The sequence below is a fragment of the Lagopus muta genome, chromosome 2 (assembly GCF_023343835.1).
Source record: "Lagopus muta isolate bLagMut1 chromosome 2, bLagMut1 primary, whole genome shotgun sequence".
Lineage (NCBI taxonomy): Eukaryota > Metazoa > Chordata > Aves > Galliformes > Phasianidae > Lagopus > Lagopus muta.
Window position 1 is genome coordinate 25961391 of NC_064434.1, and position 26739 is coordinate 25988129.

General features: G+C 36.4%; 1 protein-coding gene across 1 annotated transcript in view; it reads right to left on the reverse strand.

Annotated features, from left to right (window-relative positions):
* Positions 1 to 26739, reverse strand: part of LOC125689991 (protein eyes shut homolog) — a 702258-nt gene that overhangs the window by 542008 nt on the left and 133511 nt on the right. The window contains exons 9-10 of the mRNA XM_048937860.1: positions 12307 to 12420; positions 10332 to 10454 (exon numbers count right to left, since the gene is read on the reverse strand). Of these exons, the coding sequence (XP_048793817.1) occupies positions 10332 to 10454; positions 12307 to 12420 (237 nt within the window). The remainder of the gene's footprint in view (positions 1 to 10331; positions 10455 to 12306; positions 12421 to 26739) is intronic.

Genomic DNA, 26739 nt, shown 5'->3' on the forward strand with positions numbered 1-26739 from the left:
TAAAGCCTAAATAAGGAAGGTTTGAATAGAAATGTGATGACAGTCATCAAATAAGAAAAGGCCTTTGCAAATGTCTTTAGTTCTCCATTTCCATAGCCAACAGAATAAGAAAAAATACATTTAAATTGCTATGAGAAAATGTCAGATTAAATGTTAAAGAACTCGTAATGCTTAGAATAATAACATACTTAATATGTTACCTGAGGAAGATGAAGAATGGTTTTGGACATCTTTAAGAGAGATGTGAGACAGACATGTCAGGAATTAGGTATAGTGGTATTCGATTTCTGTGAGATGAAGCTGGAACAGATGATATTTAGTGTTTTCTTCTAGTATTAAGATTATGTAATTAACAGGACACTACAACACTGAAGAAGATTAAAGGGCTTTTATGTTTATTGAGTTGTGAATTGAGTTGTCTTGAAATTTGGTATGCCTCATAATAGTGTAAAATAGGACAAGCATTTTAAATTGGTGGGCATGTAAGTAAGACCAAGAATCATCTACATCAGAAAGTCTGGGAAATTTAGAACCAAATAGGAAAGGTCTTAAGTTGCTTGGTATATGGCAGCAGAGCTGCCGCTTGAGAGCCCTGTGCTTCTGTCCAGATCTGCATCTCCACTCTGTCACCCTATAGAGCCAAGACCAGGCATGCAGTAGTCAAGAGAAGCACAGGACACACTGCATGTAATAAAAATATCAGTGCTAACAGGGAGAAAAAGATTCTTCATAAAAACAACATATTTACAGAGTTGCAAATACACATGAATAAGAGGCAGTACAGCTTTTGATACTCTTAGCCTGTAGCTGTCCAGCAAGTTTTTGCCTTTCAGCTGAAAAAATCATAACAAGATCAATGAGCCACTTCATGGTTCTCTGATGTTCATTTTCTGCAGGTGTAAAACTTTTGCTGTATTAGTTCAATAGTGATTCTGAAAAGCAATGCATTTCCACTCTCACTTCCTTTCCTGAACACGGCAAATTTCTGCTACAGGAGAGCAAACAAGCATATGCTGATGTCAATTTTGTGATAGACTTAGATACTTTTGTTTGTTTGTTTGTTTACTAACAGTTTTTGTCAGGTACTGCTGCCAGATACAAGAAACTAAAAAGATACACAGCTGCTAAAGATGCAGCTAGTGAGCTGGAGCTGAACTGTATGTATGGAAACAGTGATAGTGATCTAGAATGGACTGCTGAGGATGACTTCAGCCTAGGAACCCAACTGCAAAGCTACGACAAAAAATAAGAATGCTTGATGTATTCAAAAAAAATGAGGAATATTTATGTTTAAAGGTAATTTTACCTATGCATACTACAAAGTTCCAAACAGTTCAAAGCCCCATATATTTAAAAATATGTGGAAGGGATGCAGGAAAAGCTCTGCCATTTATTCAGCCACACAAGAAAGTATGCTGTTGGCGAAAGCTTAAAGATCTCCATTTAGAACAAATCTCATTTAGAACAAACAAAACTAAGAAGTGACTTGATTACAGTGTGTATCTACAAAGAGAAAATACTTGAGTAGTAAGAATTTTTTTCCTTTTGTGTAGAAAGGTAGTGAGACACAACAGCCCAAAGTTGACTACAATGTGCACAAAGTATTTAATATAAACTTCTAATTCTGATGGTGATTGCTGCTAAAAGAATTGCCAGCCATATTCTGGCTATGCATTCAAATCAGAACTGAATGCTTTTGGATTCAATGTGTGCTTTAATCAAAACTAAGTAATTAGATTCAGTACAAGGTGGTTAATGGGCAACATTAACAGCCTTTTGGTAAACAGACCTAATGTAGAGCATACAACCAACAATCTAGGAGTTGTTAGAATGCTCCCAGAATAAATCACTTATCATAGCCTTCTGCTACTGGCTATCTTTTCTGGGAATAATTTAAGAGAATTCTGCAAGTCAGATATATTGTGTCAGAGATAGTGTCAGAGATAGCACACCTCAAGAGAGCTGGGCCCTGTTGCATTCTTGTCATAATCTGGAATATACATGTTCTGTCCTTGGGCAGCATACATGCTCTAACATGCCTAGGAAAACTGGCTGTCAGGTGCTGCTCTGATGTTACCAGAGCAAATAATATATGCACTTTTGTTTCTTGCTTGAATGCAAAAATGCTGAGGAAGAAGACTTCTGATGTAAGTTGTATAAACAGCTTTAAAAAAATTATTCCGGATTTAACACTTTTCCCTTCCCACACCAGACACTCCTCTGATCTGGGCAAGCAGTAGTCCCTGGCAAATTGACCATTCAAATGCATTGAGTCTGGCTATAGGATGATATCCCCATCATCACCACTGCTTCCCAGTAGCCCAGTTCCTATGGACTTGCCATTGCTCGCATCAAGCCACAGGTTTTGTGTCGAGCTAACAAGAGACCTGAGGACTTGTGTAATGGTCAGATGGATCTTGCCATGTTTGTTTTAGTATTCCTTTGTTCTGAACAGTTTCATGTTGTTATTATTAGTAAGTTGTAGGTAGGAATAACAATTCTATAGAGCAGTGCAACCCTAAAGGAAGGTGGCACCTAGGCACTGTTTGCTGGTAATAATGCAAACGTAGAAGCTGAGCAAACACTATTCCAGGGATAACAAAAGAGACAAAAAACAAATGCCTAACATGTGCAGAGTGCCTCAAATATAGCAATATCACAAATTATAGGAAGTTGCAGATCTGAGAAAGAGGTGTAAAATAAGCAAAAAAATCCCTAAAAATCTGAAGAGTGAGGAAGAAAAAGCCAGCTGTGTTACTGAAGATGGCACAACATATAGTGACTAGTGTGGTCATTCTAAAACTGATAATGTCAGACTTGTTCTAGCATGATGCTTCCAAAGAACAGGGAACCCAAACGTGAATTGCTGCACTTGATAAAAAGTCCAGTGCATACTGGGAAATATCAAAACCTCTGGTACAATGCTAGATTGTAATGCTAGATGTAAAAATGCTACAAATTGTTAAACTGAAGAATGGGCTTTGTCCAAGACCAATAGTTTTAATTCTTGTTGTTATCAGAAGAGGAGCTGTCTGCTAGAAAACAGAACAAAAAATCCCCAAGCCTAGAAGAAGCTGTTCTTATGTAAGATGTCCCTTACATTTTCCAAATTCAATAACAGAATATTTGGGAGGAATGAAAAATATGCTCTGTGGAAATTGACAGATTTCTCATATCAGAGTTCACTCACTTACTGCTCATGTTATAACATAAAGTTTAGTCCAAACAGCTTAGCTGAAATAGTTATAATGAAAAATTTGATGCAGTAGGAAATTCTGTTTTGTTATCCATATGTTATTTTTTACATATGTAGTCAGACAAAAAAAAAAAAAAAAAAAAAAAAAGAAATGGTACTCACTATACTGGAATATTACTGTTCATTCTGTGTTGTCATGTATGACATCACAGTATATATAAAACACACAAAAAAACCCTGATAAATTATTTATAGAAAAAGTAGGTAGTTTAGGAAAATTTAAATACATCCCTACCAAAATTCAGGAAAATAAAGAATTTAAATAATCTTTTCCAGTTTAACACTTGTGCTTTAATTGCAGTATGAGGTTTTATAGACATGATTGCTTTCCATTTTTGAAATGTTAAGGACTTCCCAGCAACCCACAACTTTTTTTAACTTAATGCAAAGTAAGCCCCTTCATTTTAAATCATGTTTCAATTTATGTAAATTAATTAAATACACAGTCATGACCCCAAAATACTGATGTATGTTCTAAATATATTATTTTATACATGACAATTGGCATCATTATTGAAAAAAAAACAAACAAAAACACATATCTAAAATAAAGGGGATAAAATGAAATAAAAAAAATAATCACAGAACACATCTAGTAGAGCAGTGATAAAGTAAATCCCACATAAACTAATTACATTTTTGATTGAAGAATGAACTTACCTTTTTTTTTCAGACGTTTCTGACTGTTACTATTCATCTTGTAATTCAAACAAATCATGCTTAGCATTTGCAGATGAGAAACTACTGGAGAGATGTGCCATTTGATTCTTCATACAAAAGAAACTGTCTAGTTTTTTAGGTAGCTGGAAAACCCATTGCCACTGAACTATAATTGATTTGTTTTTCTTTCTTGCAATTCAATAGGTTTTCATATATATTAGCCTATCAAAATTTCTATGTAATGTAATTTTCAGCATGATGAAACTTAAACAGACTCAACTGATCTCTTTTTTTCCACTCAGCGTTCTAAGTTGAATTCCTTCCAGGGGAAGCAGGTATATGCATTAGACACAATGATAAATGTTCTCTAATAACCAAAGAAATACATATTGAATATTCTTTCATATTTGCATAGTGTTTATTTTCCAGAAAGTTAGTTTTACACACCCGACTGTGGGAAGCTTGCCCTAAGTGACCTCTCTTTTGGGGTATTGCTGCAAGCCAGCAGCCCAGCAGCACAGCCTCATTCTAGTAGCCCACTGTGGGTCAGAGCTCTGCTGGCCAGGGGAAAAAAACAATCCTTGTGCAACTGTATGTCTTCAGGTTTTAGTTTGAGCAGAAAAACACCAGCACTCAGATAAGACAGAGGTACTTTGTTTTTCTAAGGAGGTATCACTTAAAAGGCTACCTGGCTTTTGATATGGGACGCATGTGAGGCTGAATATCTGTGACTTGAAATGTAGGTAAGCACTGAAAGCACTTATGACATCCTTCCTTTGAATCATTTGAGTACAGAACTGGAGATGATCACTGTGGAACAGATGATGAACAGACAATGATTTTAAACTGTGCAGATGTCCTGACATTGTCTAAATCTCTGTGTCCAAAAACTGCCTGGAAGAGGACAGATTTTGCATACTCACTGAAAGCCTTAGAAAGACTTTAAATCAAATGCACAAGAAAAGATTTAAAGCACAAACAAGGTGTCAAGTTTTCTCTTGTGATGGAAGGGTTGAGCTAGAAGGCACCACACTGCATTTTGTAATCTTGATTTATAAACGTTCAGTGTTAGAATGACCACTTGTTCAGCCGCAATAGCCACTATGGGATTTCTCAAACTCATTGTATGAGACATGCCAGAGGAAAATACATAGATTTGATCTTCAGAAAAGATATAGAAGGCTTTAAATGTATTTATTCTGCTTTGAAAAGCTTAAAGACTTATTTAAGTCAACATTCAACTGATGTTAGATTTTGACCCTTCATCTTATCTCTTATAACAACAAACAAGAATGAGAGAGGTGGAAAACTTAAAACCAGGATCATGTTACTCATAAAGCATTCATATGGACCATGATATAAGTGAAGAAGTCAGATCAACAATCTCTTGTATATAAATAATAACAAAATTCAGAGCCAAGTACTAACAGGACCTGGCAAAATCATGACAATTGCTTTTAACTGTGCTATGACTGGTGGATACATGTGATGACTAAAATAAGTCACTTACGTAAAAAGTAAATATTAGTGATAATCCAGAGCCAGCTAATTTGTATCACCTATTTCTATGATTATTTCCAAGAGAGAACATGGTGCTCTGATCAGCAGCTTGCAGCTCACATAAGCTTTTTGCTTTCCTGGATTTCTTTTCCCAACAATTTAAAACAATTCCAGACTTATTCCAAATCATTCCTACATGCAGAAAGCATGCATGAAAAAATAATTAGCAAATTCAGGACCATGACAAGACTTCTTCACTACTGTTTAATTGTGCTTTAGTTTTAATATCTTATCAATAACTCATGGCATTCAGCTGAACAAACCTACTATATTTCTGTGTTTCTACTCATCTGGTTAAATTAATTGGGTGATAAGATACTGAAGTGACTCAAGCAAGAGGAGTAAAAACCATTTTGGAGTTATGTTATTTCTCCACAATATCACTGGGGAATTCCATACCAGCCCACCTGAATTATGCTGTGATTCAAGCTATCTTGGTACTTCAGGCACCACAAGTGTCCTGGTATTCAGTATTGAAATTTCCTACTTCAACTACATTCAGGTTCTGATAATTCCTGGAATTACCTAGTCTGGATAAATGGAACAGATCTTTTTCTAATTTGGTATTAAATGTGGTGATTGCTGGCCCTGCCTGTGGCAGTGGGGGTTGGAGATTCATGATCCTTGAGGTCCCTTCCAACCCAGGCCATTCTATGATTCTATGATTCTAATTTAACAAGGCTGTCTACCCTAACAAACATGGACTGTCTCTATCTATCTCAACCACTAAAGGTACTTGAAAGCCTAACTGATAAAACGTAACAAAGCATTGCCTGGGAAGAAGTCAGCACTGCCTCCGTCTGTCAGTTTTTGTCTAGTACCTCTTTCCTATGGGATAATTACAATGATCTTGGATGTTGACTCCCACAAGAGGGCATTTTAGAGCAATGTTTGATTTAATAGGGAGGGAAAGGCTTTTCCCTGTCTTCCTGAGAAGCTGCTTCACTTCACCTGCCTATCTGCTCAAAGGAATCTCTTTACCATGGGCTGCAAAGCTGCCAGCACTCAGGTGCTTACCATTTTAACAATAAAAATTGCTTTTTGAAGCAGACACTGCAAGAAGACTCCCCACTCCTCTCATGAATCTCAGTTTGTTCAGTCATTATTTCTATCCCACTGGATTTCCTCAGCAGGAGAGAATTACTCTCTCCATCCAGGCCTGCTCCATCAAGACAGACAACTGTCTGCCTCCTATTCAACACTGCCCTTACAGCCCAACGTGTATAGTACAGTGGCTAACTTAGCCTTGATCTGTGCTGGAATTTGCTGGTACAACCCCTGCGCTGGAGCACATTGGCTGCTGCTGCCCAGCTGTAGCTTCAGCTTGAAATGACCCTCCGGAGAGGGGGTGACATCACCAGCAAATACTGCCAGATAAACAGCAATCCAGCAGAAAAAAATGTATATGTATAAAAAAAACAACTGGGTTTAAGACTAAAGAGGAAGAAATCCATAGCATGACTTTCCTCTTGAGGGAGGTCTCAAGATGCTGATAACTAAATCCTAAACTCCCCAGTTTCTTGAGAATATTGAAACTGTCACCTGTAGGATACAGAGGAACACTGGAAGAGTGAACATAATGAGAAAGAAAACAGGTAGATAATAGCAAATTCTTTGGTATAACAATTTGGATGTTTTTTTGTATCCATTATATAATATGGATTTCTACACTGTCAAATATTAACTGAATGAACCAGAAATTCTTGTATGTACACTATGTTTCCTTTCACTTGAAAAAATATTTTGAATGTACCACTGTTGCTATGGCAATGTCTTCTAGGGACATTTACATCAGTACTAGAACTCAGAAGTACATAGGACATAAATGATACTGTAAGGAAACGATGAAAATTGAGCTAGTTGCAAGGTATCAAAATCTGTACATCTCGTATCAAATCTCATATTGGTGGATTACATTCTTCTACTACTTTTTGCTTTTCTTAGAGCATGCAAGATCAAATATTCAGTATTTGGCATCAAAGACTATTTCTAGGAAGGATGAAGCAGTTGTCAGAAAGCTTGGAGAGATCTGATTTAATGACATTCACAACAGTTGACCGTGCATTTATTGCACAACCAGCATAAGCACAGAGGAGAATATTCATTGTAATCATGAGAGTCCTTATCCCCACTTCCAGTTTCAATCAGTGCACTGTCTCACTTGCTTTCTTATGGAAACTCATGTCCTGTATCTCCAGAAAAAAAAAAAAAAAAAAAAAAAAAGTGATATCCAAAGCACATTCATGATGAAAGCTCTTACACAGAAAACAGAAAAAAGCTCTTACACAGAAAAGGCAGAAAACAGACCTTTTCAAAATATACTATTATATAGCAGTGAACTCTTATGAGTTCACTGTAGCCTCAAGGTACCCATTAAAATCTGCCTATAATCTATTGCTTTATCACTCATCATGAATCTTTTTGTCTTCCAATGGGCATACATTATAAACAAACTGTATGCATGAATCTAGGATTAAGAGTTCTACTTAAGGAAAACTTACCTTGTTTTGGGCAGTTTTTGTGACACCTACAATTCTCTTTATATTTCTAGTTCTTTAATGTAAACTCCATTATATCGCAAAGTAGATGTACTTTTATAGGAACAGGCTTTCCTGCATTCTCCACTTAAAACTGACTGGTTCAAAGCTGCCACAGAAAAATTATTTTTTCCATTTTGATCCTGCAGCATACTAATAAAAGTTTGTATAAGTTCAACTTTTAAAAGTATCATACTAAAAATGCTCCTGTTGATATGAATATGATGTAGACTTATGTACAAACTCCTGACAGCAGTTAGCAAAAAAAAAAAAAAAAAAAGAAACTGTGATTGAGAAGGAAATAAAGCACATTACAGTTTTGTAATGTAGAATTATTGTAGAATATGTTGGCAAGAATCAAGAAAACAAGAAAAGTCATAGGCATTTTCGGGAACTGCAACTAATATCACTTTCACAGATTCTAAATTTCTGTGTATCAACTTACATTCCTTGTGTCCCATCTGCCAATTCTTAGCTATTGCTAAAATAAGTGTGAAATGTTCCTAAATTGAACGTAGTTGGTGTTACTCTCAACCTCAAATGCTTTATTTACTTAAAACTTAATTTTGCCTCCTCATTCTTCACCACTCTACTCATCCCTTTAGTCTTCCATTTCTCCATAATTGGTCTCTTTTATTTTAGATTTTGAGCTTCCTATGAACACAGATTTGGTTTCTTATACGACTCCTGCTGACTTTGTTGGATTTCTGAGACTGCTAAGCAAATGGTGAATTTTTAATGCCATGGCTAAACTTAGAATCATAGAATCATAGAATTGCTCAGGTTGGAAAAGAACTTAAAGATCAAGTACAACTGCAACTTAACCATACTACCCTAACTCTAACAACCCACCACTAAATCATGTCCCTGTGCACCACATCCGAACAGATTTTAAACACATTCAGAGATAGTGACTCAACCATCTCCCTGGGGAGCCTATTCCAGTGCTTAACAACTCTTTCTTTTTTTCCTGAGAAGTTTTTCCCGATATCCAACCTAAACCTCCCCTGGCACAATGAAAGGCCATTTCCTCTTGTCTTGACACCTGTCAGCAATGAGAAGAGACCAACCCTGTTCTCACTGCGATCGCTTTTCAGTATTTGAAGAGAGCGATAGGGTCTTCCCTCAGCCTCCTCTTCCCCAGACTTAACAGCCCCAGTTCCTTCACTCTCTCCTCATAGGGCATATTATCTGAGCCCTTCACAAGCTTTGTTGCCCTTCTTTGGACCTGCTCCAACACCTCAATGTCTCTTCTATATTGAGGTGCCCAAAACTGAACACAATACTCAAGGTAAGGCCTCACCAATGTCAAGTACGGGGGCAGGATTACTTCCCTAGCCCTGCTCACCAAACCATTCCTGATACAATCCTTTCTTGGCCACCTGGGCACACTGCTGGCTCATATTCAGCCGACTGCCCATCAGTACACCAAGGTCCCTTTCTATCAGGCAGCTTTCAGCCATTACTCCCCAGGTCTGTAGGGTTGCCTGGGATTGCTGTGACCAAAATGCAGGACCCAGCACTTGGCCCTATCGAAACTCATGCAGTTTACTCTGGCCAGGTAGACAGCCTTACCTTCATCAACTAAGAGGGTCTTCCTACTACCTCTTGTGCGTATTAATACTATTGATTTGTGTCTCTGAAACCAGCACCTGAAAAGCAGTGTGTTCCAGTCCCTGACATCACAGGCAATTAGTTGTTAAGATAGCATATTCTGAGACAGTTTTATTGATTTCCATATGATCCTGTTAGCTGCTTGTCACAGCAAGTAGGTTCATGAAGACTGTTCCTGATGCAAAAGCTATTTTCTTAAACCTGTTAAATAGTCATGCAAATCCCAGGCTATTTATCATAAAGATCTAATAGCATCTTTCTTGAAGAGCGAAGTGCTCGCTTGCTAAAATTGTACTCTCATTTCTATCTGAATCACAAGAAAAGTATGGTTGCGATATGATCTTCTGGAGACAAATACTTCCAGCTTTATCTGTTCTTGCTTACCTAGGAAAAGATTAAATAATGTTTTTCACAGACTACTTGTTTTCTGAATTTTTTTTATCTCAATAAAATATAGTTTTTCTTTCCATCAATTAATCAAACATCTCACACATTGCTTTCACTTTTTATCATATTATTAAGGAAGCAAAAGCAGATTAGCAATAGTGCAGAACTGTTGGCAATGCAACAGAACACTGAGTTGAATTTTTATTTATTAATGCTAAAATACTAAACAAAATTCAATCATGAATTTGTTTTTTATTTTTTTGTTGTTGTTTTTTTCATTTTTAGCTACTTAATGTCTTAAGTACAATAAATCTTACCAGTGAATCCTGGAGGACAAACACAACTGTAGTCTGCAATCAGGTCCAAACAAGTTGAATTATTTTTGCAGAAGCCATAAGTGCACTCATCAAAGTTGATTTCACAGTTAAGACCTTCAAATCCTTTGTTGGAAAAACAAAACAAAACAAAATAAGAGCTAGACATTATTCAGCTATGTGTGCCTTCTTTTCTAAAGCACATCTTTTGGTATAGTTTTTTCCTAAAGAATAGATCATTTTCAATTCACTCCTATAATATCATTATCTGCCTTTTTGAAAGATCTTCCTAAAATCCTTTCCTGTGTTATCATTAACAAAAAATACATCTGACCATTAAACATGCTTTAAAAAGAATCAATAATTGAAAGAACAAGCTTAGTATTCATTATTTTCATTATTCTAGTTGAACTTTCTGTTCAGCAGAGACTAAATAACTGGTGTATCTTTTGTGATTTTGAGGACAGTAGAGATGATGTTAAGATGTGCTGGTATTTGGACATCTGTTCCATTTATTGACTCTGAAATAATTACTTCTCTGATTTTTCTCTTTTCTTTTTTTTTCCTCATGTAATAGCGACTTTTAGCAACTAGCCAGTCCAAAAGGTTTTTTTGATACTTGAAATTGAGAGAGAACATCCAATCCAATATCTGACATTTTATGGTTTTGTAAATGTATTCTAATTCATGGTCATGCTTCAAAATGACTATCATTAGTGCTGTCACAGGCCATGGCTGTGGGAAGACCATGACTAATGCTAAGCTATCAACATCCTCAGTGCAAGGCATATTCTCATAATTTCTCAAACTGACCATGGAACCAATTTCCACTGATCCTTAAGTCATAAAACTTTAGAATTATCCTGAGTTCATTAATAATGTATTCAGAAGCAGTTCTCATTTACAATCAGAGTTTAATCAGATCCATGTCTCATAGGTAACAAGTAAGCCACAAAATTATTAATTTAGATGCCAAGATTTATTTTTCTGTAAGCTGATCAGGCAATCTAAACAGAAGAATGATCTTTTCCAAAGTAAATTTTAAACTACCTTCCAATATCAGTTTTGGCTTCTAACTTAAACTAATGATGGAGGCTGTACTTAAAAGAATTATTAGCATCAATTTTGTCTTTTGTGAAGAATTTCTATAGTTATCACCACCACTACAATGCTTGTATTAATTTATAAATAAAAAAACCCAAAACTCTGTATGCTATGGAATCAATTCACTATCAAAAGTATAAAATATTAATGTTTGATATTAAACTCATATATAAGGCATTTTAAAATGCAATTTGTAAGCCACAGATTTTTTACTCTTCTTAAACTACAATTACAATTATAAAATACATTAAAATATTAATCAATAACTCATTTTTGAAAGTATCTCAGAAAGACACTGTAATTTTAAATGTTGTAAAGTTTTTCAGTTTTTCCTGGAACTACTTTTTTCTTGAAACTTCTCATTTGTTCAGATATTTTATATTTTACCGGGCAATACGCACTCTTACAAAACCAGACCAAAACTACTTTTGTCTGTGCAATTTTAGCATTTTTGCACTGCAGAACTGATACAAAATCATTATTTTCGCCATTATGACTTACTTCCCGGGCTCAGTCAGAAAATTGCAAATTAGTGTATCAGTACAATATATTTTCTATGTAAGCTACTTGATTCAATTTTCTGTGATTTCCAAATGCAATGTATTTATGTTTTCTTCACTTGTTCACTTATTATTATTATGAGGTTTTATGTGATAAAAGCAACGCATTTATCTGCCTCCATTTATTGTGAGCGTACTTGTTTTATTGGTCACCTTGAAGGACTAAGATGCAAATTAAACCAGAAAAGAATAACTAACTTTCATAGACAGGAAATTTTAACAATGATTTTCAAGACTGTCAAGAAGATGTCCTGCAGACTGCAGGCAATTTTGAGAATTGTCAAAGAAAAAAAAAATTATTTTGAACAATTTACCTTCAGGGCAAATACAGTTGTATCCATTGACATCACGGTGACAGACAGCACTATTCAAGCAGGGACTTGAATCACATTCATTCATTTCTATTTCACAGTACTGTCCTGAAAAACCTGCCAAGGAAGCAAGGTGATCTTTAATTTTCTTCCTCTTTATGTGTGCTTTTAACATGAAACTATTATTTCCAATCCTTTACTGTTAATTAAAACCAAGACATGTTTAAATCTGTATTTCACTGAAAGATGAACCTGGAAGTCAGAACTTCTGTATTTTATTAACAAAGAATTAAATTTCACACATTTGTTATCCAACAACACAAATACATGCCTTTATTCCTGAAATAAAGCAACAAATAAAACAGGGAGTACTTCCAGAAAGTAACAAGAAATTCATAGCCTTACGCAAATAACATACATATTTTCACACATTTTGCTTATAATAGAGTCACTTCAATTTTTTTAATACTTTTTGTGAATCTTGACATGTTACTATAAGAGGCGGTACATCAATTATCTTTCTTTTGTTGTCTTATTCTTTCAGCTGTGGAGATGTAAAATATATACAAGTACTTTGAGGCATAACAAACACATGTCACGCAAGTCAGATTTTCAGCATGCATGAATTGTATAACTTAATTACAGTAGGTGAGGATGCTGCCTATATGCCTTAAGAAAAGATGGAAAAATAAGCATTATTAAAAGCAAACTGCAACACAGTTTTCCAATTTCTGACATGATACACTGCCCGCAACTGGGTGCAGGTGAACACATGCTGGCAGTGGGGTTGCAATCTCCTGTGTAAGATGAGGCTAGGGCTACCATGTGCTGCACACAGATGGTTACATTTGGCTCCAGCAGCCCCACTGCAGGGCATGGGTAGGCCCCACTGCCAAGATGGAGGCACCTTTGGGAAGCATATTTGAACAAGAACAGAAAACGCCAGACAGGTAGGGGGAGTATCTGAATGGAGAAAACATATATATATATATATAAAATTAAGCTCATGGAAAATGAAAGATGTATAACAAAGACTGGCACATCATAAAACATGTATATTTACCCAAAGAAAAATAAATCCCAATCTGTGCATTTTTTAAATAATCTTTAAAACTAGAAAATGCAAGTTACTACATTAAAAATGTAGCATATGTTAGGAAAGACAAATGTTTTTACACCTTTCCTTCCTACTTCCACATCATTTTTAAAAGTCTCTAAAACCTTATCTCATTCAGGAAACAAATTCAAAAGCCTTCTGAGCCGTGATAACGTGTCAATCTATAAAGCATTTGTGAATACCAGAAAAAATAATTTGTATAGAGTTAATGGTTGTGTCAGCAAAGCAGTAACAAATGCCAGTAAATAATGAAGTGTCCTGGTGCAATAAGTGTCTATCAACACACCTTTCCTCTTTCTTGCAGAATTTATTTATGAATTCTGTTATGTGGTTGGGGGCTTAGGTAAGATACAGTACACAACCTCAACAGAATACAGGAGAAACTTGGATTAGATATGCTTTCAAAAAAAAAAATCTTATTTTTAATATTGTTTTAAACTGAATTTTGTCAAAAGACCTCCTGCACAACCATCACTGTTTAAATTATTCTGGATTATTTGGCATCATATCTTTCTAATGATTATCTTACTATCAAACAAAATGCAGATGATCTGTAAGAGTTAATATGTTGATAGTACGTGGTCCAAAGCGTGGATTACTATGAGGCAATCTGTAATTCCTTTTCTCCTTTAACAGATGGTATGGTTTACAAACCTTGCTAACCATTTTACTGTAATATTTTGAAATATCATTAGTCATCATTTTTGGGAGGACACATTACTTACTAAATACTAAAAATAAAAATATAATCCAAAGAATGGTTATCTTAAGAACATATTTTTTCACAAGCCTTTTTTTTTTTAAGAAGTTAAAAATGAACCACTGTTCTCACTTGCATATGTAACGAAAGAAAACCAGGATATTATAAACGTGGTTTTATGTGAGGACTACTCTGAAAGTAATGCCTACTGTTTTGTTATGGTGGCCAATGATATCAGAGGCAGATGGATGTTTGTGGTATGGCAGCAGAGGTTGAACCTTCCCTCCAATATTCCATTACATCTTGTTGCCGTGTAACAGGCATCTGACTAAATGATGTCTGAAATGGAAATTCCTATGAAGCACAGGTATTATGGAATTTAATTCTTCTATGTGGAAAAAATGGTACCCACTGATGTTCATTGATGCTTGCTGAACATTTATGGAGACCAAACAGTGGATGTGAACACAGTGACGCATGCACAGGTGGTTCATTTCAGCAGTGGCAACAATGACAGCAGGTCACCTCTACTGGTGCAGATTAGGCTTTGTAGAGATGGGATCATGTCAGCCAAGGCCCCAAGGAATTGGACTTAGTAAGGGGCACAAAGAAGAATATGAAAGTCTTCTTTAGGTACAGCAACTGGAAAAGGAAAGTCCAGGAGTACATATCCTTGCTAGCGGGCAACATGGGTAGGCTAGTAATGACAGACAAGGAGGTGGCTGAGGTATTTAACAAAATTTTTGCCTTAGTCTTCACTAGCGACTGCTGTACACAGAGACTTCAAGCATGTGATTCATAAATGGTGGAGCATTGCCTCTCCTGCTGTAAGCAAAGATCAGGTTCACAACCACCTAAGGAACCTGATCATCCACGTGTCCCAATGTATCCCAGAGTCCTGAGGGAATTGGCTGATATAGTCATCAAGTCACTCTCAATGATATTTGAAAAGTCGTGGTCAGGTAAAGTATTTGGTGACTAGAAAAGATGTAACGTAATACCCACTTTTAAGAAGAAAGGATGACCGATTGTCTCGCTCCAATTTATAGGAGGGAGAGGAGGTTCTTTTATTATCTATATACCCAGCGTGAGATTAAGAAGCAACGGTTCAAATGTTGGTCCGACCAGTTTATTACAAATCTTAATCAGGGAAATGGGGAAGGGGAGGACGGACACTATTATGAATTAGGGTAATGGGGGAAGGGAAGGAGGGCGATAGAAAAGATAGAAAAGAATAAGCAAGGAGTCTCTATAGGCAGCAAGAGGGAGATAGTCACCACCATGGATCCAGCGAGGTTCGTAGTTCAGTCTTTGATCCTCAGTAGCGGTGGGTCATCAGGCAGAGTTGTCCTGTTGCCAATGACGACGACGACCATGGTGATGATGGCCCTTTTTCAATGCTTCAAAGTGGTTGAGTCAGCTCTTTTTGGAGTGACAGCTCAAATCCAAAGTGGTCAAATCAGCTCTCCTTTGAGTGACAGCTCAAACCCAAGGTGGTTGAGTCAGTTCTCCTTGCGGTGGCAGCTTCTGGCTCTGGGATCTCAGCAGGAACCTCCTTTGTTCTTATCTTTCTGGCCTTGCCAGCAGATAAGAGGAAGCAGGGAGGCACCAACTTGCATCTTGCCTTCGCAAGATACAATGGTATCATCCCCCAACCTTCCATACTTAGCTGGAACGGTTTGGCCGCAAGCCAGATCTTCCGCCAGTGAACACTGTTGAGTACTCTCTTCCACTCTTCTACAGAGCAAGCAGCTCTGGGGGAAGGGGCTTGCAAATGTTCCCAAAGAGATATCGATTGTCACACAGTTAGCACCCATCAGTTGCCTCCCTGACAAGTCACTCAGAGTCTTATCACAAGAAAAACCTCAGGAAGCAAGCTTTGAGCCAAAAAAAAAACTAAGAAGGATTCTCACACCGATGACCCTCAGAAACACTGCTAGCCTCACTTCATTGCCAGGAAATATCAGATCAGATCATGAAAGCTATGCTAAGGCCCATGAAGAGATATGGGATAATTAGCATGGCTTCACCAAGTGCAGGTTCTGCCTGAACAACCTTGTTGCTTCCTTTGAGGGCATAAATGCATCAGAGAACAAGGGAAGAGTCACTGATGTCATCTGTCTGGACTTCAGCAAGGCCTTTGACATGGTCTTCCACAGTATCCTTCTCTCTAAATTAGAAAGAAACAGATTTGACAGACAGACTGTTCAATGATGAAGAACTGGTTGCAAGATCATTCCCAGGTAGTGCTGGTCAATAGCTCAATGTCTGGATGAAAACCACTGACAAGTAGTGTCCATCAAGGGTCAGTACTATGACCAATGCTCCTTAATATATATTCATCAATGACATGAAAAGTGAGATCGAGTGCACCCTTAGCAAGTTTGTGGATGATACCAAGCTGTGGTCGATGTAGAAAAAAACCTGTCAACCTCATCATCATTTTTCAAGGCAAAAAATATATTGCAAGATATAATAAAATAAAGACTGCCAGACTTGAAGGATTATCAGCACAGTTGCTTGTAACATAAGTGTTACAATGTTACCATGAAATATTCAAAGTTCCAATGTAAAAGCTGCTGTTCACGTTTTTAATGATCTCCTTCCTAACGCCTCTGTTGGTAAGAATGCCTTTAAACTGTTTTTTTCCAGGTAACACTTCCATTTCCCCTGAAAAAGAGAACAATTAGGTTACCTCCTAGCCCTCTGTTTTACAAACTAGACAACTCAGTTGTCCTTAGCCTATCCTCTTAGTACATACCTTCCTGCCCTTTGTCAATTTTGTTGCCTTCCTCTGGATGCTTTCAAGTACCTAATATTCTTTTTATACTGTGGAGCCCAGAACTGTACACAGTATTCAAGGACAATAAAAAAAAAAAAAAAAAAAAGTAGTTGCGCTGTTTTTAAAGTACTCCAAAACACGGTTTACCCTCTTGGCTGCCTGTGCACACAGGCTCTTGCTGAACCTCCTGTCCCCATATTCATATCTCTTTTTCATCCTTTTTTTAAAATCCGTTTACGTATATCTTGATTTTATATATGTATATGCATATGATGACTTATATTCTCACTCAGACTTCAGTCTGTTGATACAAACAAACTAATAAACGTCCCATATTTCCTCATAGGTTTTATTCATTAGATCTCTGTTGAGTAAAGCTCCTGTCTTCTGTTCCTGTACTCTGGTATAATACAGTTTTCTAACTCATGCTCTAATGTGCAATATGACCCTTAATTTTTACATTTCTCAGAAAAGAATATTTGTCACTTCTTGGGCAACTGTGTGATGTTTGAGAATCATAACTAACTTACATCACCTATAGCTCCCAAATTTTCTGTCTAATTTTCTAATGAATGAATTAATTTAAAAACATTATTTGAAACACAATCATTTACCCATGCATTATGAGGGAAAGGTCAAAATTAATTACTATAAAACTTTTAACAAATTTTAATGCACTATATACACACATGAATTGTCACATTTAATTATTCTTTAATTCATAAATCATTTCTATTCTAATTATTTCTATGTCTATTTCTAAAACATTGTAAATTGGGAGCTTTGAAAAATAACTGATTTTTATGTAATTTATTAGATTTTTCAGAGAACTCAAAGTTTATTAATTTAAACATGTGGAAGAGTAAGTTCGGAGGCACATGTAGTACCAGTGGCACCATGTTAAAATTTTATATAAATTTAGCTACAATATCAAATTGTCATGTTAAAAAATGTCAAACTCTTAGACTAGGGCCTTCATTAAAGTAGCAATGAGAATACATCTCTCTTAAGCAGCAAATTTAACTCCAAAGTTTTGTTATTTGTATCTCACTGATTTGCAGATACGCAATCAGACATTGAGGAATATTTCTAAGAAGACTTCCGCCAACTTCAAATGATAGAAAAAATGTTCAAGATGTGAGACTGTTGAAGACAGACAGGAGCCCTTTATTCACTCCTTTTATAGATATACAGCTTAATCAGAAACTTTTAACAATCTTTCCTCATGGGACTGATAGAAAAAAAACTTGATTTCTTGAGTCTTTATAGCGTGTTTTATTGTATTCACTAGTAGGTAGAGTAAAGCATTATTTCTCTAGCAAGCCCATGGTTACTGTATTTTGCATTTCCTCCTTCATCTTCTATTGAATTTGTCCTAACTCTTAGTCATTTTATATATGGTAGACTCGATATGCAGAAAAATGAAACCTTTGCCACTTCAACACCCTTTAAACTCAAATTTTGAGTTATTAACTCACAATTGTTATTGCCGCAACTTCTTGCTGCCTTTCTTACTTTCCAGGGGGGAAATAATAATTTCTTCATGTCATAGAGAAAAAGCAGGGAGATGGGAAACAAAGCTGTGATGAAAGGGAATATTCTATAGGTTGTTGAGAAATAAAGAAAATTCTTCAGTATGTTAGCTTTTGTTGTTAACCACTAAAAACATGAAGTTACTGCCACTTTTATTTCTTATAAAGAAGAATCTTCATGATTTGGCCTCTCTGAACTATTCTAGATAGAAAAAATGAGAGACTGCTACTGTTTTGATAATTTCTCATCATTCACAGTGGCATCAACCATCTTTTCGCCTGGTTCATCAAAGAGATATCCCCAATTAAAAGAAATAGATATATGTACTTAGTAGAAGTACTCAATAACAGAAGAAAGATGGATTGAAGATCTTACAACATTTTTCTACTTTATAGCATTACTTCTCGGGGGGGGAAAAAAGTATAATAAAAAAAGGTGAGTATTTTTCAGACTAACAAGAGACCCACACAAATCACAGGGGATAACATATCTCACTTTCTGAAAGCCCTGGTTTTGAAAGCAGTCCTGTTAAACTGTGATTGACAATTTTCCTCCCTGCAAAGGCATTCTGTACCATCACTTCCCTATAGCTCATGAGAAGCCTCAGAGCTCATTTTACCCCCAAAGGTAAGGCAGCTGAGATCTGTTCGATTTCTTCAGATAAAGATTAGAAAGAAGATAGTCTTCTCCCTGTAGAAGACAGAAAATATCAAAGACAAAGGAATAATTTAAAATACCTCCAGAAAAAAAAAAAATATTTTTTTAGAAATGCAGAGTGAAGATTACTTTTTGAATAGCCATTCCAGTATAAGCAGACAATGGCTTAGAATGAAGTTGGATACTAGATAAATAGTGGCAAATTTTACAGCAAATTGCATTCAGTATGAAAATAATTTATGTTCATATATTCATTTTTAAATTAATTGAAATTAATTTATATTAAATGTATAGAATTCAGAGAAGTACAAGATGAGTATTGGATGCATTTAAAAGAATTTCCTAAAGGAAGAATGTGTTCATATATTAAATTTCTAATGCTTTAAGTTATTACCAGAATGACCTGATAAAGCTTACTTACAGAAAGTAAGAATGTTTTTATGTCCAGAAAGCCAAACCCTGTTCAAGGCTGAATCAAAAGAAGTGTGAGCAGCAGGGTGGGGGAGAGTGGTGAGACCCCACCTGCATACTGCATTCAACTATGGGCCTCCAGCACAAGACACAGACCTGTTATAATAGGTACAGAGAAGGGCCATGAAGATGGTCAGAAGGCTGGACGACCTCTCCTACAAAGAGGGGCTGAGAAAGCTAGGGTTATTGAGCCTAGAAAATAGAACAACCTTGTAAGAATAGTAACTTAAGAATAATAAGAGCATGTAATAGAGGATATTAGTAGCTAATTTTCTGATATCAGCAAATATCTAACACTAAAACATTGTTTGAAATGCAAGAAAAATTGTATTAAGTCAGAAAATTTCTCAGTAGTATCACAACATACTAAGTACTCATTGAAAAGATCCCTCCAAATCTTGTATTGCTTTAATTTCCACCTGCCCTCACATCTCCACTGGCCACTGCCTCACCAAATTTTATTTAGCTCTACAGTATCAGAGTCTGTTGCTGTCTGTTCTTGTACAAATCATGTAATTCTGTCTGATTTTTGAGGGTCTCTCGAATGTGCTAAAAATGTATGCTGGCTACCTGACAAAGGTGTCAGAACATATCATTACATTGACAACACACTAATTGGAGGCCCAACTGGTTCATGAGACTCAAGAGTGAATAATAGCATACATAGAAAGGATAGGACTGAAAATCCCCCAGGAAGAGATACAACTCCCTTCTTCAGAACTCAGATTCCTAGGAATTCAGTGAGAGGGAAGGACAGTCTGTATTTCACTGGAGACCTTACCAGGTAGGCATGCTAACAACAAAGAAGGAACTGCAACATGCTTTGGGCCTGTTAGTCTTTTGGAGATAGAAGAGTGATCTCCCTCAAAACCCACTGCATGGGATGAGACACATACAAAGCACTGGTCACCTATAAACACACCTGACCATGTCCTGTGCCTGATGAATATAATTTGCCTTCTCTTCTTATTTCTAGCTCCTGGATGAGAGGTCTCATGGATGAGAGACTCTCTATTGTTTGTGTGGGGGGATGGTCTGATGCCCTCAATAACAGTGGGACCTTGAATCAGAGAGGCTATGTGTCTAAGGCCCATGGATGGGTGTGCATGTGTATGGTTTGGTGCACATATTAGAGTGTGAGCCCCAGCAAACACCAACCTGGAGCATGGGTAAGCTGAGTGTGTGAAGTCTGGTACTAGAGGCACTTACGGTGTGTGTGGATGTGCACATCCGAGCACATGCATACATATAGGTTTGAGTACCACTAGCTGTCATGTGGCATAGCCTTCAGTTCTTATGCCCAGCTACCAGGAACAGGGCAGCTACTGGGTAGACTGAATGTCTGAGTCCAGCTGCTGGGAAATCAGGGCACAGCTAACTCACTTGTTGCTAACATATATACACCAAATGCACAAGATGAATTGGCAGCCTCATAAATAGCAAAGAAAAGTGCAAGATTTAATCTACAGTGATTGTATCGAATAGTCTAACATGCAAACCGATCTATATATTTTACTTTATTCTGATGACAACAAGCACTGAAAAAAACTTGAAAAAATACTAAGAACACTGAAATAAGCTTTTAAAATGTAAAATGTATAAAGGTATAAAGATTTTGACATAGCCTTCATTTAGTGCTGCTAAGCAACAACTGCTACACAACTCTTCTCTATACTTAAGACCCAAGGGTAAAATACATCTGAAACACGAATTAAAATATTAAAGGAGCTTAAATTATTGCAAGGAATTGGCAACTGACAGTTTCTAAGACTATATATTTAATAAATATGCTATGTTTTTTCTAAGGATATAGTTTGCTGCCTTTTTTTTTTTTTTTTTTTTTTTTTTTTTTTTGCCAAAGTACTCTTTCAAAGTAATTTGTCTTGGCTATTGGGCATTAGGGATCAGTTTCTTTAGCCATGATTTTTTGAGCTAATGAAAAATTAGAATAAAGTATAAAGAAAATAAAGGGAAAAGAACATAATTCAATGGGAAACAATACAAGGAGTCATTTTATAGAACTGTGAAGACATGGAGTGAGCTCATACTCATATTTCATATGTCAACAATTGAGCATTATTTTGTTTTTGAAAGACAAGTGTTAAGGACTAAATAATGAAAATATTTTCAGTGTGTCATAAATAATCCAAGAATCTGTTGGAAAAAAAAAATTAAAAATGCAGTTATTCCAATAGAAAGTGTGGAATGAAAACACATTTCTAATACTTTATACATGAGAGTTACCACTTAAGAAGTAGATCTAAATAATTCTTTCTAATTCTTAGCAGAAAGGACATATCTATAGATGAAGTAATCCGCATTATGGTTATGTAAAGGAAGTGACACATGCCCATGACCCTCTTCTTGACCTGCTCCAAGGTGCAAGCCCCTCTTATGCTGCAGACCCCAGAGCTAAATGTAGTACTTTTAGAAGGGTCTCATGAGAGCAGAGAAGGGGAGAAAATGACATCCCTCAACCTGCTTGTCACACTTCCTTTCATTCAGGCTAGGATATCATTGGTTTTCCAGACTTCAAGTACACAGTGCTGAACAACCATAACCTGGAGAACATCCATAACCTGGCTACCTTTTTTTCTGTAAGCTACCCAACTTTCCTATGGGATTTCACATCATATTTTTAGTTTTTAAGCACCACAGTCTGAGGCAAGGATAACAAAATATCAGAAAATTTCAGAACAAGGAGAGAATAGACACATTACAATTGTCTACTAGAAGGGTTACACTTATTTGTACAAGAGATAAAGCTTTCTTGACAGCCAGTTCAAGGCTGCTGAACAAATTTCAGTAGGAATTAAGAACAAACATATAGCAGAGTACATCTATTCAATTATTTAAAGAAAACCTGCATGATTTGTCCTTGTGGAGAAAGATAAAGAAGGGCTTGCATGGGAGAGATTCTTAGTACACAAACCATAATGTGGGCCCAAACAGAAAACCACTGCCCCAGACAGGGTGATCAGATGAAAACTGCAAAACAGGTTGGGGCTTCCTGAATATCCTTGGCTATCTTGCACTGACAAAAGGTTAAAAGGGCCACCAAATAGAGCTCTGTTCCCAGCTGTTAAACATACCAACACAGTGACAACTTTTTCATTTATATATCTATGCCTAAGGAACCACTTTCTGAATATGTTGACCTGCAGCTTCAATAAAAGGAATAACAAGACTTACAGCTGAATAAAGAGGATAACTTATAAAGTGTGCACAGTCATAAGAAAATATAACACACCTGCATAATCACAATCTTCCCTGGTGTAAATATACTAAAGATAATGTATTTACAAGGATTTAAGTTGTTTTAATTTATTTACTTTGGACTTTAGCTTACTTTTCTCATTGCAGCTGCTGTTTTGTTGTTGCTCTCGTTGGATTTTTTTTTTTATTTTGTGACTTATTTCCCAGTAATTTCTTTACATCTATTTTTTCTAACACAATTCAAAATAAAATCAAATCAATATTCTTGATTAATTGAGTGTTAATGAAATAAAATGGAGACGTGGTATTGGAAATAATTGCACATCTGGACTATAGTAACCAGATGGGAATTTTCCCATCCAAGGGACTAAAATTATCTTGTGTATAACCACGATATTTTTGCTGCCCAGCAAGGATACAATTTTTTTCCTCTGGACTCATGGAGCACTGTGAACTTGTTTTAAATAATTCAGGAGTTGTGGAATTATTAATATTCTGCTAAGATTCATAAGTCTTCTTAGATTAGCTATTTGTATAAGCAAAGTATTCAGTACACAGTTTTACTCAGGGAAAAAGTCAAATGTAAATTCAGAAATAGTTTGGACACTGAATTTAAACTGAAATGACAAATATTGGGTGTAGCATTTGAACTAGCACTTAAATGTTAACTTTTACCTCTTAGTAGTTAAACCTGTACAAATTCTGTCATGAAAAGATATGACTGAGGCTCTCTAATTTTATGTAGTTTATAGTAACAAAGATGCTGCATATGACTCCCAGTGAAACTGGTCAAATCAACATTCTTGAAATATGATAATCACAAATAGAAGTCCTTAATATATATCACAGTTGGGAAGAAATAAAGGAAAAAGAAGCCTAAACTGTAAATGCTAATGGCAGATAATAGGATGTGGGTATGGGTGAATATCTGAAACTGATTTTTAATACTCTCAAGTGAAAGCTTGTACCTTGCAGTCATCACAGTGTCTTACTGTTAATTTTCACTCTACTTAGACCAGCTAAAAGAGTAATGTCCTGAATCTGCCAGTTAACAGAGAAATATCAAACAGAAACACCTACTAGGAGGCTTATCAACCATTGCACTTTGGCACAGAGTGAGAAAACTGGAGCTGAGAGACCATAGAAAAAAAAATCTAGTGCTTAAAAGGAGGAGAATCTGAAAAGAAGAGGTGTTGAAGAGAAGGGGGCTGTTAAAGTGGCAAAAATCTAGGCTGGAGGAAAGATGTAAATGGAGTCTCTTTGGAGATCAGAGGTATGCATGGAAACAAATGCCATGGTATTTTTAAGACTAAAAGCTCTGAGTTGCAGCTCACAAGGAACCAGTGGGACAATCTGCATGGATTTCCAACCAAGTCAAGACATAGTGAATGAGATGATGAAGAGGAGCAAGTGGGTGTGGCAAAACCATGCGTGGTAAAAGCTTTAATCTGATTAGTTCTTAAATAAACTTCATTATCCAGACCCAATATGGGTTGTCATCTACACTGTGTCACCCTCCACACACACCCACCCTCCACACTCACCACCACAGTGGCTTAACTGGCAATAAAGATGTCTTTTTGAAGAGATTGAAAATGTGTGATTTCTCTTTATGGAGAATGTAACTTTAAAAGGAATAAATGTCACTAAACAAGAAATATCCTAGATAATAAAATTGTAAGTCTGATTAAGCTGACTAGAGAACTATACTCAAGATTTTGAGGACTGTCCCGTGCAACAAGTTCATTTCCATACTGATACAAGTAGCCATCAGAAATGCAGTTTCTTATAATTGTAAAATTTTCATAAGATGTCATGTTTTCATTGCTATGATCACTGCTCTTCATGAGTACTATACCGTATTAGAATGTGCTTCTCTTATTGTCCTTCTGAGCATGTGACGGGAATAAGAAGGAAATTTTTCTCTCACGTGATTCTGGGAGTTGAGAGTCCTGCTTGTTCATGGTGATGCCCCTACAGAGGCAGGGTGTGGTAATAAGCTGCTAAATACTAATCAAGGTAATTTCCATTATATCCCAGTGTAGATGTAGTTCTGAATTTTTGAATCAATGTCTTATGCTCTGTGTGTTGTGTTTCTACCACTAGAAGAGATACTGACTTATACATTTTAATCTTTGTTTGCAAATTTCTTTAAATTCTCAAATAAATAGTGTAGCAAGAATTCAAAATCATAGAAATCCAAAAGTAATAACAAAAATATTCCTAATGTATCTTTTAATTAATTGTTATTACTCTTACTCTGAATACACTCTGTCAGGTGCAACAGTTATAAGTTTTCCAAGTAGCCAACGAACCACTATATTTCCATTTACATTCCAAATTTAGATCTATTTAAACCAGAGTGCTGCTAAATTAATTCTGAGAAAAACAATATATACAGGTTATTTTAGTCTAAAGGTTACTCTAAAGCTGAATTCATAGTTTTTCTCTTTTGGGTACTTAAGAAATCAAAGTTGATAACAGACTAAACACAGTATGTTCTTGCGGTTTTGTAAAGAAATAAGGAGATAGTTGAAGGGCATTCTTACAGAGTGGTTTCAAAGTGTTCGAGGGAAAAATATGTTTATTTATTTGTTTTTAATTCTTCTGATTGTTATATAGCAGTTGATACACAGTTCTGTGAATAACTGCATTAAAGACTTACAAGCCAAACGTACCATCTCAAATATTTTGTTATCTCAGAACTGAAAATAAAATCAAAACTAGGAGAATACTCAAAAATAAGAGAGCATATATTGTAGTGATTCAAAATCTAGTAAATTTATAAGTGAAAGTGAAAGAAATATTTTAAGTACAGGAAATTTAGATCCTACAACATACAAGATTATCTTTCAGATTTGTATATTCCTGTAAACCAAAACAATTGAATTGTAATAAAATAGTAAAATGAATTACTATCTATCTTTGATGTAGTTATCATAGATTTACAAATTCAGAATAAATCAGCAGGGATGGGATTTCAGACAGCTATCTAGTCCAGCTGCATATTCAGAGCTGGGTCAACTATGAGACCATATCACACTGGAACAGGCTGCCCAGAGAGGTTGTGGATGCTTCATCCAGGAAGGCAATCAAGGCCAAGCTGGATGTAGCTCTGGGCAGCCTGGTCTAGCTGTCAGCAACTGTAATGCTATAATGTGGTGGAAAGTACAGTAACAACAGTGGGGTGGCAAAGTCTTTGGCTACAGCAAACAAGGACAAGCCTAAACACAGCAACCACAGATGCAGAAATGAAGAAAAAGAGCTACTTACCTACAGAGGGCCTCTGGTAGGTAGGGATCTCCAGCAAAGCACATTTGCCTTTACTGCCAACCCTTAAATGAGGTCTGAGAAGAGGTGGATCCTGGCTCCACCCCATCTGGTTACTCAGGTGCATTGTATTGAAAACATCCAAAGAGAGAGACTGCACAACCTCTCTGGCCAGCCCATTCTCAACCATCCTCCTGCTGAAAGGCTTTATCTTATACCTAGCCAGAACCTGTCTTGCTGCCCTATGTTCCTCCTCAAGCCTTCTACCTTCACAAGCAGGATCAAGGAGACTATTGCTAGGGTCCCAATGCCCTGAGTGTTCTTTCCCAGTGTCTCTCTGACATTATTTTTTGTGACCATGTAGAAAAGCAGCAGATGAGATGTCTTGGGAGCCAATCAGGCCTGAAAACTCTCTTCACTACATTCTGGATCCAAGTGCCTGGAAAGCAGAGCATCACCTTTGACATCAAATAAAATCAGGAAATAGGTGATCTGCAGGCCACTACCTGCTGCTGCTTAGTTCAAAGGAGTCACTGTTCTCTGCCTGCTGAGATCTGGATGGCAGTATACTATCCTAGGGCTCAGTCTGGTTCCTGGGCACTGTACTCCATCCTAGGTTGGAGATTACACCACATGGTGCCTCTTATTTTTCTCTACCTACGCTTCAGTCAAGGTTTCTCTTGGCCCACT